This window comes from Naegleria fowleri (genome assembly GCF_008403515.1).
Source record: "Naegleria fowleri strain ATCC 30894 chromosome Unknown tig22, whole genome shotgun sequence".
Lineage (NCBI taxonomy): Eukaryota > Heterolobosea > Eutetramitea > Acrasida > Naegleriidae > Naegleria > Naegleria fowleri.
In genome coordinates, this window is record NW_025407954.1 from 210,660 (window position 1) to 229,400 (window position 18,741).

Consider the following 18,741-nt stretch of genomic DNA (forward strand, 5'->3'; position numbering starts at 1 on the left):
TGTATTGAATAATAAATAAGGAAAAGGTGAAAACAAAAAGTGTCTACAACAACGACAAATGCTACTGCTACAAGATTCAAAAAGTTCAACAATACCACATCTAATTCTGTTTAAAGGTCTTACCAGACATGGTCTTCTTTTCAGTCTTCTTACCGCTCAAGTCCTTTGCAGCATTCAAGTTAAGCATCAACTTATCGACACGTTCTCTCATACGAATGTGCATATAAGCCTTCATGCACTTCAAGTGGTAGTGCAAATAGGAACGGAAACCAATCAATAATTCAGCAGTGTTCATTTGCTTGTCAGCCTTTAAGTGAACATCCAATAAACTGATTGAAACAAATCCCCATCCTTCCTTTTTCAATGTTCTTTCATCACGTGGCTCAGTGACTGATTTAATATCAACCAACTCACCAGCCAATTGCCCTTGTGAAAAGTTCATATTTGGTGCAGCGTTCAATGCACGATCTTTCTTGGCATCCTTGAATTCACACAAAAATCCGTTTGCCAAAACAACATCATCAGGATCACGGAACAAAATACTGTAAACTGCAACCAATGACTTGCCCTTATAACTGATAAGATAGATATTCTCATCTGGTCTATATGGAATTTGAATTGGTTCCATGGTCTCACCCTTTGTGTGCTTTTCCATGGCCTGTAAGAATACAGCACTCATGTAGGTTGTCTTACAGCGTGGAATTTCTTGCAACCATTTTGCCTTATTCTTCTCTTCCTTTTCAACATCGATAGTGATGGTGAAGGTGTGAACTTGATCTTCAACCTTGAGACCAGGAGATTGGACAGTCAATCCAGGAAGTGTCTTCTTTAACAATTCAATACCACCATATTTTGTGAAAACCTTTTCACCATGAACATAGACTGACACGTTGAGAATATTCTTGTTACCAGCATCAGTTTCAAGAACGAATTTAGTTCCATCGAAATCACCTCCGTTCACACGAACTCCAGTTCTTGTAGCTCTGTTGATAAGTGAAGAGCAGAGTTTTTGAATAGAGGCCATAGGATGTGATTGGAAAGACCCGAAAAGAGATTGGTGATGTTCCAGTGGAGTTAAATGGAGAGAATATTGTCAATGATGTCGTGTATAAGGAGAGACCAGTTATTTTGGGCAATAAAGAGATTAAACAGTTATTGTTGTTGTTGTTGTTGTGAATAGAACCATCGTGTTGTAAAAAGTCATCGAGTTTCGTGGAGTAAGGAGGATTTGTTTGATTAAAACAGAGTAAGCCATCATTCGCATTGAATGATTGGATGATGATGTCGATAATCTACGAGAGTTAGTACTTACGGATCAAATTGCTTGGAGAGCACTTCTTGAATGATTTTGTTAGCAGCCTCGAGGAAGATCATTTCTTGATGTTGTTGTTATTGTTCTATATATTGAAGATAGAGGATGATCCCATCACCAAATTATCAGATAAATATTTCATCCAATCATCACCACCGAAATCATAATATCCGTATCCAAAACAGAGATCCAATCATAGAACACAAAGGTTATTTTAATCAGCCACAACATATGAGATTCATTAAAATCATCATCATCACAGAATTGTTGGTTAGAGAAAAAATTTGAGAGCACAAAAAATTTTTACTTACATTTTTTTTCGTTGCTGTTGATGACGGTGTGTGTTGAAAGCTGAAGCTGGTGATGATTTTTATTGGCAATCACTTGTCAAGAATTTGTGGAGTTGATTTCGGAAAACAAGAGGGTTATAGTTCTTGATCCACAGCAGAAAGAACTTTCTCATTTTTTGACATCCATTTGGAAAACATGTGAATGTTTGCTTGTGTCAATGAAGTCAATGATGAACGAGTTCTCATTACTTTGCACAAAGAACTCACAAACATCAACTGCAAGCAAGAATATAGAAATTTAATGAGCGAGACATTGACTCCCCTCAAAACCTTCAAAAATCCAATTGGTTTAATTTAAGGATGCGACACAAATGATTAACATTATAAATAGTTATAGAAATGAAAGTGATGTTTTTTTTAAAGAAATTAGAGAATTCTGTCCTTCTTCCACAAAGGAACAGTAGCAGATTTTGACTGTTCGTGCCAAACTCCCCAATGAACAGGTCTGTCATCTCTGCTTTCTGGATTAAGCTCTTCAAGCTTATCCACAAGTTGATCAACTTCCTTGTAGGCCATACCGGTTGTTGTGAACTCTAATGAGTGTTTTTCAGCGAGAGCAACATAATTTAAAGCATCTGACTTGACTTGAAGCTCCTCATGGTGACCCAAATGACGGACCAATCGAGCAGGTGATCCAGCCCACATTTCACCATGCCCAACTCTGGTATTTGGAAGCACTAGAGAGCCAGCAGCAATAACAGCATTATCTTCAATAATTGCTCCGTCGAGAATGGTAGCATTCATTCCGATAACACATTCGTTGCCGATACGACAAGCGTGTAATTTAGCACCATGTCCAATTGTGGTGTGTCCACCAATGACAACACCACTCTCAAAACCAGCCTGAGTTGGCTTATCATCAACAGTTATAATAGCACCATCTTGAATGTTGGTGTGAGGTCCAACTTCAATTCTATTCTTGTCGCCTCGCAAAACAGCATTGTACCAAATATTAACATTATCGCATAATCTAACATCTCCGATGACGGTAGCAGAAGGAGCAACCCACACACCAGCACATTGAACGGATGGTTCATATCCATTAAACCAAACAAATTTTCTATGACGATTGTACAGCTCCTTGTACAATTTATATAATGCTCCCAAGGCTCTTCTACCTCTACGATCCGGTACTTCTGGTTCTGGTACAGGAACATAAGTGCTTGGAAATTCGGCAGGATAAGTACTATTCTCGAGAATTTCTCTGTCCGGTTTGAAAGCTAAACGATCCTTTCTTTGTTTATGCAAAATGTGTTGTTTACCGGTGAGAACATCTTCTTCATCTAAACCAGTACTTCTCTTGAAACGAGCTTGAGCTGTTCCAGCGTTAGTACCTCTTCTCATAATTTCGAGATACTTTTCATTCAATTCTTCAATTCTTGTTTTCTGCTTTCGTTCCAGCAGGGCCCGCAAGAATTTTCTCATTTTTTAAAATATGAAAATTTTCGTTTTATTCGTGATGATGATGACTGTGCTGGAGACGAAATTCCAATTTCAAAATTCATAATGACATGATGCGACACCGCACCATTGGAGATACACTCACCAATAATGATAGTATTAATTAATAATATTATTTTATTAGAACAGCATCCCTCAGCAACACCGAATTTTAATCCCGCCTCGATCCAAATCCCGCCAAAATCAAACCATCAAAGTACAAAAAAATTAAGACAACAATGTCGAATGGGAGTGGCGAAACGTTCAATTCGAAAACAGACTATTCGTTTGGTAATGAACCCTACATGGTGTATTTTACTACACCCGATGCTGATAATTTAATTTTAACGATAGAACACAAGTTAACTTGTGATCGATGGTGTGGAAGATATAGCAGTCAACGTATGTAGCTGACACTTTCGGTCGTGTGCTCAATCATAAAACTCAAATGTCGAAATCTTTTATTTAATAACTATGGATCTTGAATACTGATGAAATTTATATAAATTAACAATTATCCAATGATCAATTTTACTTAAATATTACAGATATTCAGACGTTGACAAGCAAGGCAAACAGTTACAAGCCATTCCATACCTTTCTTAAAATGATTTATCAAGCATTGATGAAAAAGTCAAATTCTGTGTCTCTTGAATTTATTACGAAAAACCAAATGGAGGTACTATTTCAAAAAAAGGCATCATCATCAAAAGGTTCATCATCGACGCCGTCCATGGACGAGAGTGAGACGAGCAAAGCATCTTTGACACCTTCCAACACTAGATATTTAATTGTCATATACTACACTGAGTACGATTGTGTTAGATACCCTCTTCCACTTGCGTATGAGGAACCAAACATCGAAATACTAAAAAATCTAATTCAAAATCTAAGAACAGAAAACGAACAATTGAAAAAGCCAAATAAGGAGTAAGTATATATATCTGTTGAAATTGTACAGATCTAAATCATGAATAATTGGCAAACTATGTGACAAAGAATTGAGAAATTAACTAGAGAAAAGAGAGAGGTGGAGGAAGCCTTTCGAAAACTTCAAGTAGAGTCAGCAAACGAAGTCAAGCATGTAAGAAAACAATACGATGAATTAGTGCGTGAATTACACATTCAAACAGCAGAGATTGAAAAGCTTAAGAAACAACTAGCCCAGCAGTCGGATCAACTCCAGAGGGCGCCAGAGCTTGAGGAAAAGGTCATACTCCTTAAGAGAGAGTTACGGAATGCAAAGAATGAAATTGAACAATTACGAGCAGAAAACACAAAGTATTACCTCAGCAAGCAACAAGTACATTCCGATAGCCGAAGCTCTGTCACAAAATCTAGGTCAACTCGTTCTCCATCTCCAAAGATTTCATCATCGCCACGAGTAGAGAGAAGTAGATCCCCAACTAGGAGAGCCAGCGTTGAAAAACGAGGAGCTACCTCTCGATCATCATCTTCAGAAAGAAGAATTTCAGGTTATGAATCTCCAAAAACCTCCAAATCAGCCCTTCCAAAACACTTAATTCCCACCTCAACATCTACCTCATCCACCAGAAATTCTCGTTCCATGTCTCCCTCACTTCGAAGCAAAACTCCAACAAAAGACGAGAGAAAAGGGGCGTCTTCCTCTGCGTTGTCATCAAGAAAAGTACCAAGCTCTCCGTCACGAGGAAGACCTCTCGAATCACCTCGACGATCTCGCACCAGTACTACAGACGAAAAGAAATCAAGACACAAAGCTCCAAAGAAAACATATTACGATACTTCAGAGGATGAAAGTGAATTAGCAAGCAATGCTGACATGTATTCTTCTCAAACTAGTCCTTACAACTCTGATGACTATTCAGATTACAGTTTTTCTTCAGTCTCTGAGCGTAGAGGCTCTTCGTCTAGGTCGTCATCCACAAAGAGAAAACCAACTGTTGTACCTACTTCGAGCTCCAATCGATCTCACTCCAAAGGAAAGCATCGATGACCATCATCATGATGTGATTGCATACTCAATGAAAACCCTTGTGTTGTGCGTTCTGCCAATAAACTGTTGAACAACCAAATGCAACCAAAGCACACTTTCAAAAGAACAGGCGCGGTTCAAATTTTTTGTGAATATTTACCATCGCTAGTGATAAAAAATGTCCAAACAACATCTCAACAAGAAAAAGCACGAAGAAACCACAGCAACCTATGACATGTGGGCAAGTAGTAGTAGTGATGATGATGAGGAAAACAACAACATGAAAGACGAAGATGAACAAAGATTGTTGCAAGATGATGCTTCCGATGATGGCGACAACCGAGAAGAGCCCCAAACACAAGAGAGTAGCATTAAAGAAATATTGGACAATGCCGATGATGACAAACCCATCTTTCTACTCTCTCAATTTCCTTCGGAGATGGAAGTTAAATTCATTACAGAGAATTACCCTTTAAAAGTTTCGGAAAATGCTTTCAAAGTGCCCTCTAATTTCACAAGATTTGGTCTTTCGGAAGTCATCAATCAACTCTTAATTCAAGAACATTCAGAAGAAAATCATCCAAAACATGTTCCTTTTGAATTTTTGATCGAATATAAACCTGGAAAGAAGATATTCTTGAGAACAAGCCTTGCAAAATTCTTCACAAAACTTCAAATTTGGCCAGAATCAGCCATTACTTTGGAATATATTGAAGCACAACCTGCTCCAAAATGCGTGGATAGCATTCCTCATGATGATTGGGTGAGTGCATTGTCATTGGTCGTTCACACCTCTGGAAACCATCTCACTTCCAATGTTTCCGATAATCAATACCTCATTTCAGGATGTTATGATGGTGTGGTGAGGGTTATTGATACCACACTCGGTAAAATTGTGCATCAAACCAAACAATCCAAAGTGCCAATTACTGGACTTGCTACGTGTTATATTGCAGAACATCATACAAGTGCAGAAGACAAATCGTTTTCTGTAGGTGACATTCTGATTGCTGGTTGTGGTAAAGACGAGTATGGAAGGGTTTGGGTTTCAAATCCATCTGAAGGAAAGATGAGAATGAAAATGTTATTGAATGGTCACACAGATACTGTGAATGATATTTGTTTGCATCCACGAGGAACTATGATTTGCACTGCTTCTGAGGATAGATCCTTAAAATTATGGGAAGTGGATTTGACACGATCTAAGAGCTCACTTTTCTATGAAAATAATCTTCCAGCTAAGGATGATAACGATGATGATGAAGATTACAAAGAACCAACGAAAAAGAAGAAGAAAATGCCATCCCAAATTCAACAATATGCACCCATTGGAACACTGGAAAGAAAAGAGAGCGATAACCAAAATGGACATCTCTTGGGAGTGACTTGTGTCAAATGGATTGAGGGTGGAAGGATTGTGTCTGGAAGTTCTGATCACACCATTCGTGTATGGGATGTTGCGACAGGTGTTAACAATATTACACTCAACGGTAGTAAGGTTGTCACATCTATTTCAGTTAAGGACAACTCAGACAGTACAACAGTACTGAGCTCTCACCCAGACTTTTTGATTCGATTGTGGGATGCTCGACAAGGAGGTTCTAAAAAAGCATCTCTTTTCAGATCACACCGAGGATGGGTTCGAAAAGTGAAATGGGTGAGTGACTTTCAATTTATTTCAGGAGGTGACGACAATGTTGTGAAGCTTTGGGACATTAGAAGTGGAATTCCAATTCACAGCACGCCACACTCTGTAAATCCAGAAAGAAAAACCATTTCAACAGATAAGGTTCTCTCGATTGAAGGTTTTGCTCCTTTGGAAGGTCAAATTAAGGAGCAACATCACGTTGGCCAATTGAAATACCATTTATTCTCTGGTTCTACGGACTGCACGCTCAAAAAGCACACGATGGGACAATAAAAGACCTTATCTTTATGAGTGTTTAGGCGTGCTTTCCCTTTTGGTTCACAATTTCACAAACTCCACACAAAAAAATGCTCCGAAATGGCAAGCAGAGATTGCTCTCTGTTTTACTGACCTGCTTGTTTGTTACGGCACTGACTACATGCTCTTTTCATCATCATCTTACGGTTTTTGCTGCATCCCATGCCAAACAAGTCCCAAAGTTTGTTCGAGTCATTCAAACAGCACAAAACACCTCGGATCGACTTTCTCCGATTGCACCTCTTTATTTCAAAAAGAGAAATAACAAAAGCACTCCTTCTGATCCTTTAACAATGAGCCATGTCAAGAAGAACAAGGGAGGTATTCAAGAGGACGAGCCAAATATTGTTTTGCTTAATCCAAATCGTCTGCTCCAAAAGATCATTGGTTTCGGTTGTGCCATTACAGAGAGTGCTTCCTTTGTATTTTCAACCATGAATGAACAAATGAAACAAGACATTCTCAATCTGTATTGGAGTCCCTCTGGTTTAAATTATACCATCGGGAGAATACCAATGAATTCATGTGACTTTGCCTTAGGAACGTATAGTTGTGATGATACAGTCAATGATTTTGAATTGAAAGACTTTTCCATTCATCGAGATAAGCTCTACAAGCTACCGATGGCCTTACGAGTGGTGAATACGACAGAGACTTTTCATGGAAAGCCTCTCAAATTGTTCCTATCACCATGGTCGCCTCCTGCATGGATGAAGACGAATCATAATATGAACGGAAGTGGTTTACCTTTGGGATTGATCAATAATACTCAAGTGTTGAAATCGTGGGCATTGTATTTTAGCAAGTATATTGATTCGTACAAGAGAGAAGGTATCGATTTTTGGGGATTGACGATACAGAACGAACCAGGTATGTTGATTAAGGGTTTAAAATGATCTATTTACGATTGTTTTTTGCTGGATTTTTTTGTTGTTGTTGTTGTAACCTTGAATGTACATTCATTGAAATGATTATTGCACCATGAATGAGCTCTGCAGAATATGCCGCACCCTATGAAGCATGCGTCTACACAGCTGAATATGAACGAGACTTCATTAAGCATTATTTGGGACCTCTCATGAAGAGTACTCATCCTGACGTGAATATCATGATTTATGATCACAATCGAGATCATGTTCATTTGTGGGCTCAAACCATTTATTCTGATCAGGAAGCTGCAAAATATGTGGGTAAGTTTACGATAATAACAATGTTCTTAACTAATATTATTCATCAATGTTTCAATGATTGTTATGCTCATGTTTGGGTGCAACCAATGATGATGCATGAACTTGACGCACTAATCATCTCATACAGATGGAACTGCATTCCATTGGTATTCTGATGGCACGTATGAGCATTTAGATTTGGTGCATGACATGGCACCTGACAAGATTTTACTTGGAACAGAGGCTACGCAAGGTAAGTGTATTGAACAGTATCCCTTACCAATGATTCTTCGATTAATTCTAAATGTCACCCTTTTCGATTGACTCTTAGGACCCAATGTCAATTATGGTGATTGGTCCAGAGGAGAAAGTTATGGATTTGACATTATCAACGATTTGCAACATTATGCGCAAGGTTGGACGGATTGGAATTGCCTTCTCGATGCCATCGGTGGTCCCACACACATGAATAATTGGTGTGATGCTTTAATTTTGGCCAATAACAAGACACAATCTCTTTACTTACAACCAATGTACTACTATATGGGCCACTTTTCGAAATTCCTAATTCAAGATTCAAGAAGAGTTTCACTGGTTCAGTCGAGCAGCGACCTGTTAGTGACCTCATTCTTAACACCTGAGAACAACATTGTAGTTGTTGCAATGAATAATAAGGACAATCCCTTGAAATTCCAGCTCTTGGATATGAATGTTGGATTGGAGTATTATGTAGACGTTGAGCTTCCTCCACACAGTATTCGAACCATGATCTACCCTCATGAGAAGTGAATGAAAATTTATTGCTTTCAATCCTGATCATTCTTCCACACTTTGATGATAAAAGCATGCAATTTCAATAGAACTACATTTATATCATCGTATCGTAAATTCTTGACCATTAATTTAAACGAGATATTGTTAAAATTGGTGAGCCAGAAAATACTTTTGCCGCTCAAAACTGTTACAGCATTCTTAAAACAGATTTCAAAAAAAATGAAAAACACCGCAGCCACCATTCCTCCTCTCAACCAAAGAAAACTCTCAAATAGTTTAAATTCGAGTGGGTTAAGAGAGCTAAAGTCAGACCAGGACTTGTCGTCCTCACTTAACAAGTTGAGCTTCTTTAAACCCCAAAGTGCTTCCATGCATCGCCCTCCAGTACAACATGTAACGAGAGGAGAAAGTTATAAAAGTCTTCCGAGGCCCAAAACATCAACTCATCTATCGAAATCGACGATAACTAACGTATCAGCAACTCTACCTCTAACTTCCCGTATCTCTCCATCCCATACACCAAAATCCCCAAACAATCATGTTCCGAATATCTCGTTTTCTCAAGCTAGAACTCCGAGCAGTCAGGACGATTTTCCTCGTAAAACACAAAAACCACCTCTTATCATTAACGTTTATCCTTCTCTTCCCAATAGATTTACTTATGAATCGGACGATCTTGCCCATTTCTTGACAGTGTTGAAATCATGTAAACCGCCTTTATATCCCATAACCATGCAAGAACAAGAAAAAAGAAAACAAGTATATTCGACTCTTGCTTTCATCATGTCAGCATTTCAATATCATGACAAAATAGTGCACGCATCTGTGGAGCCAGATGAACACAGCATTCAAAATGTTTCGTACGGTCATCCTCAAGACCTTTTTCAAGTTTGTTGCTATTTATTGAGAGAAAACTTGAGTTACACAAGCGAAATTGATAACTTAAAGTCTCAAATTTTAGAGAAGGATCGAAAGATTGAAGAGTTCCACAAAAAGTATGAATCCACAAATGATCATGACCTTGTAAAACATCAACCATCAGAGAACGACCTCAAACATCTCGAGGAATCTGTCTCGAAACTAGAGGATGACATTTACCATCATGATCCAATTTTGTACAAAGAAATAATGGAAAAAGCTGAAGAGGAGGAGCTTTTGCACAATTTAACGAACACGGAAGGTTCCAAAGAGTTCTTCAACACAAAAGATGCTGTCCCTAGGCTGCCTGCTGTCATTCGAAATGCTGAAGCAAAAAGAAATGCAAAAAAACGAGGAGATACTCCTTACGAAGAATTGGATCATGCCCAAAAATACACACAATGTCTGCAATATAAGATGAGAGTAAGTTCATTTTTACTTATACCAATTATAATAATTGTTGGCATCTGTATGAGCAGCTATTGGAAAACCTAATTTTTGTTCTTAAAAAGAAAATTCAAAGATATGAACAGTCTGACTCTGAGGTCAAGCAATTAGTGAAGCAGTGGGGATCTTTACCTGAGCTTCTAAGGGAGAATGAAGCAATGAAAAAAGAGCTCAATTTCTATAATTGGGTGACACAACGATTTGACACCGAGTTGTTGCTTAAACACAAATATCTATACCTTGACGACGTTTATATGCTTCGATCTGTTATTTTCGCTTTGCAAAATGAATTGTTGTAAGTAGTGCAATAGCAGTGAATTTAGCTTTTCGTTGATTCTTACCTATCAAAACCTCAGTGTTGCTCAACAAGGTCTTGCTAAATACAACGATATTGAAAACAAGCTTCTGAGAATTATGACAACCAAATCTGCACAAAATAACACATCAAAACATTTCAGCTTGGAGGACCTAATGACAGATCTGTTCATGACAGAAAAGCAAAAATTCGAGTATGAGAAAAAGAAAGAAGCCAAAAGAATGGTAGCTGAAGAGAACAACAAGAGCATTTCGAAGGATGAAGAACCAGAGCCATCAGTTATGGATTTAAGAAACAAGATTCGAACGTTAGAGCACGAGAACAAATTCTTATCAAATCAACTCTCGAGATTGGAACAACAAGTTACAGATTTGACAAGTGCCATGGAGTTGTTGAACGAAGAGGTAACAGGAGAGAGAAAAGTTGAAATCAAAGAACGAGAAACAATGATAAGAAAACTTACCTCGAGAATTGACCGTAAGTTATTTTGCTTTTTCTTGTCCTTATTCATACATTCTTCCATGTAGATCTTAATAAGGCAACAACGGACAGAGAAGTGTATTTCTTATTCCAGCAAAATCTGGTCCAAGAGTTAACTGAAAAGAGAGATAAATTATTCGCTGAAAATGCTTTGACCAATGAAAAGCTAATCAACACTCGAAATGAAGTTGTTGAGCTCACACAAAAGCTCAGTCATCAAGCCAATGGGTAAGTTTCTTTAAAGTGGTGTCGAGATGAAATGCTCAACAACATCAACATCATCATTCAGTCTTCATGTGATGTACCAAATTACTTCTTCCCTGCTATTTTACTTTATAAAAACAAGCACTGGAAAGGAGCTTGATTCAAAATTATCGCCTGAGAGTAATGTAAAACTTATGTTCCGAGACGTGTTTACTTTGTACATGTTCAAGATGAATGCTTCTGTTAAATTGCAATCTTGGTTTCGAGGAATATTGACAAGGAAAAGGTTGTTGAAATCGGAAAAACATGCAAGCTTTGTGTCTAAGATGTTGAAAAAGAGAAAATTCAATGCGTTCAACCATGAACGAGAAAAGCCACTTCGATGTTCAGAAGAACCTCCTTTATTTTCGGTATTTGGCGACTTTTTGAAAGTGATATCCTCATTTTCCAATCAATCCAGTGAAATGTTAAAACAGACGCAAGGTCTCATACAAGCATTTAAAGAAGAAATTACCGATCGATTCAAATCAAAGATTGAGCAAGACCTAGCAAGCTTCAAAGAAGAGCAGCTTCAGTACAGTCAGCGCCTTATGACAGCTCTTAAAGAAGTTGTTTTGAAGCCAAAAGGAGAGCGATCATGCCAGACTGAAACAATTCAACGAAAGAGCAGAGGCATTCAACACGGTGTGGCCCAGGTCACAAATGTTGAGCTGAGAAAGTAATTGTGTGAGGATTGATTCAATCGTGATGAGACCCAATAAATGTACACGTGTGCATTCCTAAAAAGAACGGATTCATCGTGAGTGTTATTGGTGGTGTCCAGTGAACATGTTTGTCTATCACCCAGACTCCATCATGAGTTTGAAATCCGTCATCCATATGCAGATGTTTTTGTTTGAAGCATCAATGCAAACACGATTCGATTTCGTGTTCTTTCCTTGCTTGCCTTCGGAAGAAATTGAAACACGTGTTCTTTTATTTTTGTAATGGATTTTAGGAAGAGTTTTGGGTCTCGGAATTGCAAAACAACTTTGAAAAAAAATCATCACGACCTCTCTCCGTATACAACCATGACAAAGCACAACATCCTGTCGAAGGCTTTGTTATCTTTTCTTCTAGTATGCCTTTTAGCATCATTCCTCATTGCTGGAGAGACCGATAACTCAACGAAATCGGAAAAGAAGAGTGGCGGACCAATCATTGGTATTGACTTGGGTACAACATACAGCTGTGTTGCCATCTATAAGAACGGAAAAGCTGAAATTATCGTCAATGATCAAGGTAATCGTATTACACCATCAGTAGTTGCTTTCACCGAAGGTGAACGTTTAATTGGTGAAGCAGCCAAGAACCAAGCAGCTCTCAATCCAACCAACACTGTTTATGACGCAAAGAGACTCATCGGTCGTCGTTTCTCTGATACGGAAGTTCAAAAGGATGCTGGTCTCTTGCCATACAAGATTATTGATAAGAACGGAAAGCCTTACATTCAAGTTGAAATTAACGGAGAGAAGAAAGTTTTTGCTCCAGAAGAAATCTCCGCAATGGTTCTCCAAAAGATGAAGGCTATTGCTGAAACATATTTGGGACAAAAGGTCACTCGTGCTGTCATTACTGTGCCAGCATACTTTAACGATGCTCAAAGACAAGCCACAAGAGATGCCGGAACTATTGCCGGATTGACTGTTGAACGTATTATCAACGAACCAACAGCCGCAGCTATTGCTTACGGATTGGATAAGAACAAGAAGGACGTCAATGTTCTTGTTTTCGATTTGGGTGGTGGTACTTTTGATGTTAGTTTGTTGAACTTGGATGAAGGTCTCTTTGAAGTTTTGGCCACTAACGGAGATACTCACTTGGGTGGTGAAGATTTTGATCACAGAGTCGTGAGATATTGCTTGGATGAATTCAAGAGAAAGAATCCAAAACAAGCCCAATCCGTTGAAAAGGATAAGAAGGCCATTCAAAAGTTGAAGAGAGAAGCTGAAAAGGCTAAGAGAGTTTTGTCTTCCCAACACGAAGGAAGAATTGAAATTGAATCACTTCATGATGGTATTGACTTTAGCTTGAAGTTGACTAGAGCCAAGTTTGAGCAATTGAACAATGATTTGTTTGTTAAGACTTTGAAGCCAGTCGAACAGGTTCTTAAGGATGCCAAGCTCAGTAAGGAACAAGTAGATGAAATTGTTCTTGTTGGTGGTTCTACTAGAATTCCAAAGGTTCAACAATTGTTGATTGATTTCTTCAATGGTAAGAAGCCAAAGCAAGGAATTAACCCTGATGAAGCTGTTGCAGCTGGTGCTGCTATTCAAGGAGGTATTTTGGGAGGTGAATTGGATGAAGACATTGTCCTTGTTGATATTGCTTCCCTTTCTTTGGGTATTGAAACCGTTGGTGGAGTTATGACCAAGTTGATTCCAAGAGGTACTAAGATTCCAACTCAAAAGTCACAAATCTTCTCTACATATCAAGATAATCAACCAGGTGTCTTGATTCAAGTTTATCAAGGTGAACGTGCCATGACAAAGGACAATAACCTGTTGGGTAAATTCGAATTGACTGGTATTCCACCAGCACCAAGAGGTACTCCACAAATTGAAGTCACCTTCTCTGTTGACGCTGATGGTATTCTCCACGTTACTGCCAAGGATACCAAGACTGGTAACCAAAATAGTATTACTATTACCAACGATAAGCTTAACATGGATCAAGCTGAAATTGAAAGAATGGTCAATGAAGCTGCCAAGTTCGAAGAAGAAGACAAGAAGCAAAAGGAAAGAATTGACGCCAGAAACGCTCTTGAGAGCTATGCTTATCAATTGAAGAATCAATTGGATGATGAAAAGTTCAAGGAAAAGCTCCCAGCTGAAGATAAGAAGGTTATTGAAGATGAAACCAAGACCACTATTTCTTGGTTAGAACAACATCAAGATGCCTCTAAGGAAGAATTCGAAGAAGAAAAGAAGAGACTCGAGGAGAAGATTAGACCAATCATGACTAAATTCTATCAATCTCAAGGTGGTGCTCAACAGGGAGCTCCAGGATCGGGTCCTTCATCAGCTGGTGCTCAACACGATGAGCTGTAAAGTTGGTTTGCCACACATTAGTTTATTAAAAACATTTAAAATTTTGTAAACTTCTTGGTTTTGTTTTTGGTGAAGTCTTTCAGCTTACGAAAGAGCCTCTCGCGCTCGCGTTGCGAAATTTTGAACCAACGTTAACGTTGAGACAAGCGCATCCGTTGAACGAAGTCAGAAGAATGGTCAACTGGGCAACTCGGAGGCCAACTACAGCCCTTAAAAAAAACTCTCAAATCAATTGAGAAGAAGAATTTCATTATTGAGGCAATTCCATATTCACCACCAATGATACAACCCTCTGAATCTGACGATTCAACCACCAAAGAGCAAACCAAAGAAAGTGAGCTTTTTGAGTCTATTCCTCCTTTACCTGTTGTTCCTTCTCAATTTCGGGTAGCTGCCAACAGCAACAACAACAATAAGGAAGAACCCATTCAATTGCCTCCTCATGATCCTAATCATCATGACGAACATGAAGACCCTTTACTCACGGCAGAATTGAGCGAATGGGATCATTCCATTCAATTTCCTTCAATAGTAATGTTTGAGGATGAATTAATCAACACTCTTCATGATCGTAATGATCATTATGACCACTCTTTTGCTTCCAGTTCGGCTTCTAATCAAGCAAGCAACACTTATTTTGAAGACACTGGAAAGGACGATCAAGACTTGCAGAATAGCAGTGCTATTAGTTTACTGGAAGATGGTGAGAGACCTACAAAAGAGTGGTCTCCGTCCAGTTCAACTCCTCAACTTTTTTTTCCAACGAAGCAAAACGATGAGTCATTGAGTTTTGTAGTAACGGTGGACGAAACAAACAAAGAGTCTGTGCAAGAGAATTCAAATGAAGAAAAAGACATTGAGGAAAAGATTCAGTTATCATCCACAAAGCCTTCATTGCAAATAACGATACAGACATCATATGCCACAAAGAATGGAGTGAAAGCAATCAAGCCTTGTGCTTTCTCAAATAAGAGAACAATAATGAGCGACAAAGACAAGTCTCCCTCCAACATGACAAAGCCCTTCAGCATAGATTCGTTTGACTTGTTTATAGTTGTAAAGGAGAGTTGTCATGGAGAGAACATCATGGTTGAACTGGATGGTCAATTAGACCAATACAAGAAACTCGAATTGGATCCAGTTGGAAATCACTTGTTGCAAGTGGTGAAAGAAACTGCCATTGATGACCACACGATTGAACTCTATTGCAAAATCACAACTTCCAACAATTACGGTTGGAAAACAAAGCATGCTCTTTACAATTTAGTAGCTCTTTCCAAAATTCCTAATGTTTGCTCTGCTCTTTCAGAAGGTTTTAAGGTGACACAAAATGTAAGTTGATCAATATTGGCATTCAATTTATTATTTATGAAAGCTATATGAACGTAGTGCCAAAAGAGAAAATAGATGGAGCGTTCTCGTGACCATGTTTTTGAATTACAAATCAATCTCATAAATAGGTGGTTCAAATTTTGGATTTCCAACATAAATTCTTATTTTCTTCTCTACCACATTTGCAATCATAGTTGCTAATGTCTTACCCTTATCTGGAAATCGTTGACATCTGAAAATGGGAAATTCAGTATCATGGGTGTCGCCAAGGAATTGACGAACTCCATCCTCGTCACATATATTCTTAAAAGAAAGAGATCGTTCATATCTTCTTCTTGAGCTTGGTACATTACCCTCCATCACTCCTTTCAAATGAGTGTAGTGATTAAAGTGAGCATAATGAATGGGTGAGTGATTGTGGTCATCATCTTCGTCACCAATGGGAACATTATACATTGAGATGCATATATTAGATTCTAAAGGAGGAGCCAATTCAATGTTACACATTCTGTAAAATCGATAAGGTTGTTCTTGATTTCTTTTGTGTTTTGGCTTGACAGAATCTTCATGAATATCGACCTTATATCGTGTTGAAATATTCGTCGAAAAACCTGAAGCACCCTGCATTGCATATTTCTTGAGGGTTTCAAATGCTTCCTCGATAGATTCACTCTCATAGACACTTCTATTGATAAAGCAACGAGGAATGCCCTTCTCTGTGAGAACGTTTAAAGGACTTTTTCCATTCGTTCCAAAGATCAAGTGGGCATTCCATCCAAATGTGTTGCCTGCTAATGTTCCTGGATAATGATAGGCGACAATTGTCTTGTTCGTTTCATTGTTACTTTTTAAATATCGAGCTTTCACAATATATGCATATTCTCCCATACTCTTGTCAGCATCTTCATTGTGTGCCACTATTGCTTTTTCTCCCTTGAATAAACTGTCACTTAATACAAATACTTCAGAACAGCCTCCTACTTTTGGTACTTGGATAGCGCTTTTTGATTTCTCTTCCAAATCTTGATGATGTTTTTGAATTTTACTACGCAACTCGTTGAGCATATTTAAAGCAAATATCCACTCAAAAGAAGTTTGAGACCCATCAGCTAATCCTCGAATTTCGTCCATATAATTTGGAAAGAGTTCACTAGTCGTTTGAATCCAAGGTTCTAAACAATTTGAATTCTCTTTGATAAAAGGTAAAAATGTGGACTGAAAGGGTAAATCCGATCGATGTAAATATTCATGAATTCTGCTCTTGAAGTGTTCTCCAATAGAATATCCCACTTGATAAAATGTTCTTTTTCGATCCCGATCAACAACATCATCCACATTTGTTCCACAGTTTTTAGAATCTTCTAACATTGATCATGAAACCTACCCGATCGGTGTTTCAAAGTATGGCAATCTTTGTTGATCGACACGTGTTTGTTGTTGTGAATCTTCGAGCATTTTTTTCAAGTTTGATTCCTCGTTTTGCCATTATTGGATTCCATTCACTTTTTGGAAATGAGATCATGACGTTGTCAGAGATAAATGAATTCAGTTCATTCAACAGGATGGGAGTCTTTGGGTTTTCGAAAGTATTTTTCATTGTCATAGAATGATTCTGTTTGTGGATTCCAATAATTTGGAATACCTAAAAGAGGAAGAGGACGAAGACTTTTTGTGTTGTGTAAATTGATGCCATATTTGGAATTTGAGAATGCATCCAACAGAAGATCATCCATAACACTCCATACATGCGTTTTCATAGTGATGAGTGATTGGTGTTGATAAACATTTTCAGGTCTATATTTATCATAAAGATTAGCATCTATTTTTCGAACATATATTAACAAATTAATGAACTCTTATTAAATTGACAATCAAATAACTTACAAATTGAAGAGGAGAGTGGAAGTGCTACACATTTCGTAGTATAGCCAATATATGGATGTTGTGTGAGTGTATCGAAAATGGAATGTCCAAAGATTGTGAAAATCATTTGACTTTCCACACGAGCTCTGTGATTCCAAAATAGTTTTTTAAATTGCATTCCATACAACAAATTTTTCAATTCTTCAAAAGATGATTCCTCAATAAAAACAACTACTCCACACTCATCAAAAAGAGTCAGAAAATTCTGTAGTGGTGATCGTTCTTTTACAGTATTGGATGAAGGACTTTTCATATGTTCTAAATGCAACTTATTAAACAGTCTCTTTGTTTTAGGAAACATGAGCCAAATGAGATGTCCATAAAAATCATGTAAATTATTGAATCGTGTTGGAATTTGACTTGTGGAGTAAATGTGTCTTTCGTACCAAAAACTTTCTTGTAATTTTTCCTTTGTGCATGTGTTGAGTAAATACTCTTGATCCACAAACTGTAGTTTATAGAACCATCCTTCTTCATGAAAATTGATGCCATTAGAGTTGACATTCCTCGTGGGACATGTCATGTTGGGAATATTTAAAGAATGCAATAATTCGTTGAAATATTCCACTTTTAGAGGTTTTTGAAAAACAATTGTATGATTCTCGTTATGATCATGGTGATCATCTTCATTCAAATCCTTTTTCAATCGATTTTCATAATAATTAAGAAAAGGCCAAATATTTCTGAAAGGAAGAGAATGGATGGTTTGGCGTCTAATTCTTGCAAATTCATTTTCTCGGAGTTCCTGCAGAGCAAGGTCGTTTTGTCTGCGAGAATTTGCAGTTGTTGATGTTGGTGATAATGAAGAGGACAATGAACGACAACGATTGGATGGATTTGTAGCTGCTGTTTGAAACCATGTATTTCCGAGAAAACTCAAAATTACCAATGCATGTCGTTTCCGATGAATCGTTCCATGAGGATAACATGAAACAACAGTATTAATTACACCATTCATCATCATCCTGCATGGAAGAGTCTTCCATCGTCGATGAGTCATCATCATGATGAATCTATGAAAATATTGTTGAAGAACTGCTGATCTTAAATTTTCAACGACCCCACGAATAATTATTGGAGAGTTTTTT

General features: G+C 37.9%; 10 protein-coding genes across 10 annotated transcripts; 6 read left to right on the top strand and 4 right to left on the bottom strand.

Annotated features, from left to right (window-relative positions):
- Positions 1-100: 100 nt before the first annotated feature.
- Positions 101-1,374, bottom strand: FDP41_000985 (uncharacterized protein; the record flags this gene model as incomplete). Its single annotated transcript, XM_044713852.1, has 2 exons — positions 101-983; positions 1,313-1,374. The coding sequence occupies 2 exons, from the start codon at positions 1,372-1,374 to the stop codon at positions 101-103; spliced, it is 945 nt and encodes a 314-aa protein (XP_044564545.1).
- A 654-nt stretch (positions 1,375-2,028) lies between these two features.
- FDP41_000986 (uncharacterized protein) lies at positions 2,029-3,087 on the bottom strand (the record flags this gene model as incomplete). The annotated part of the gene is made up of 1 exon (XM_044713863.1): positions 2,029-3,087. One exon carries the CDS (start codon positions 3,085-3,087, stop codon positions 2,029-2,031), a length of 1,059 nt encoding a protein of 352 aa, XP_044564546.1.
- Positions 3,088-3,341: 254 nt separating this feature from the next.
- Positions 3,342-5,077, top strand: FDP41_000987 (uncharacterized protein; the record flags this gene model as incomplete). The annotated part of the gene is made up of 3 exons (XM_044713874.1): positions 3,342-3,504; positions 3,651-4,032; positions 4,102-5,077. 3 exons carry the CDS (start codon positions 3,342-3,344, stop codon positions 5,075-5,077), a joined length of 1,521 nt encoding a protein of 506 aa, XP_044564547.1.
- Positions 5,078-5,234: 157 nt separating this feature from the next.
- On the top strand, positions 5,235-6,977 carry FDP41_000988 (uncharacterized protein; the record flags this gene model as incomplete). The annotated part of the gene is made up of 1 exon (XM_044713885.1): positions 5,235-6,977. One exon carries the CDS (start codon positions 5,235-5,237, stop codon positions 6,975-6,977), a length of 1,743 nt encoding a protein of 580 aa, XP_044564548.1.
- Positions 6,978-7,051: 74 nt separating this feature from the next.
- On the top strand, positions 7,052-8,959 carry FDP41_000989 (uncharacterized protein; the record flags this gene model as incomplete). Its single annotated transcript, XM_044713896.1, has 4 exons — positions 7,052-7,871; positions 8,000-8,191; positions 8,319-8,423; positions 8,502-8,959. 4 exons carry the CDS (start codon positions 7,052-7,054, stop codon positions 8,957-8,959), a joined length of 1,575 nt encoding a protein of 524 aa, XP_044564549.1.
- Positions 8,960-9,163: 204 nt separating this feature from the next.
- FDP41_000990 (uncharacterized protein) lies at positions 9,164-12,031 on the top strand (the record flags this gene model as incomplete). Its single annotated transcript, XM_044713908.1, has 5 exons — positions 9,164-10,285; positions 10,342-10,604; positions 10,666-11,102; positions 11,153-11,333; positions 11,395-12,031. 5 exons carry the CDS (start codon positions 9,164-9,166, stop codon positions 12,029-12,031), a joined length of 2,640 nt encoding a protein of 879 aa, XP_044564550.1.
- Positions 12,032-12,379: 348 nt separating this feature from the next.
- Positions 12,380-14,398, top strand: FDP41_000991 (uncharacterized protein; the record flags this gene model as incomplete). The annotated part of the gene is made up of 1 exon (XM_044713919.1): positions 12,380-14,398. One exon carries the CDS (start codon positions 12,380-12,382, stop codon positions 14,396-14,398), a length of 2,019 nt encoding a protein of 672 aa, XP_044564551.1.
- Positions 14,399-14,677: 279 nt separating this feature from the next.
- Positions 14,678-15,739, top strand: FDP41_000992 (uncharacterized protein; the record flags this gene model as incomplete). The annotated part of the gene is made up of 1 exon (XM_044713930.1): positions 14,678-15,739. The coding sequence occupies one exon, from the start codon at positions 14,678-14,680 to the stop codon at positions 15,737-15,739; it is 1,062 nt and encodes a 353-aa protein (XP_044564552.1).
- A 96-nt stretch (positions 15,740-15,835) lies between these two features.
- On the bottom strand, positions 15,836-17,185 carry FDP41_000993 (uncharacterized protein; the record flags this gene model as incomplete). Its single annotated transcript, XM_044713941.1, has 2 exons — positions 15,836-17,033; positions 17,115-17,185. 2 exons carry the CDS (start codon positions 17,183-17,185, stop codon positions 15,836-15,838), a joined length of 1,269 nt encoding a protein of 422 aa, XP_044564553.1.
- Positions 17,186-17,280: 95 nt separating this feature from the next.
- FDP41_000994 (uncharacterized protein) lies at positions 17,281-18,653 on the bottom strand (the record flags this gene model as incomplete). Its single annotated transcript, XM_044713952.1, has 2 exons — positions 17,281-17,549; positions 17,615-18,653. The coding sequence occupies 2 exons, from the start codon at positions 18,651-18,653 to the stop codon at positions 17,281-17,283; spliced, it is 1,308 nt and encodes a 435-aa protein (XP_044564554.1).
- Between the last annotated feature and the right edge of the window lie 88 nt (positions 18,654-18,741).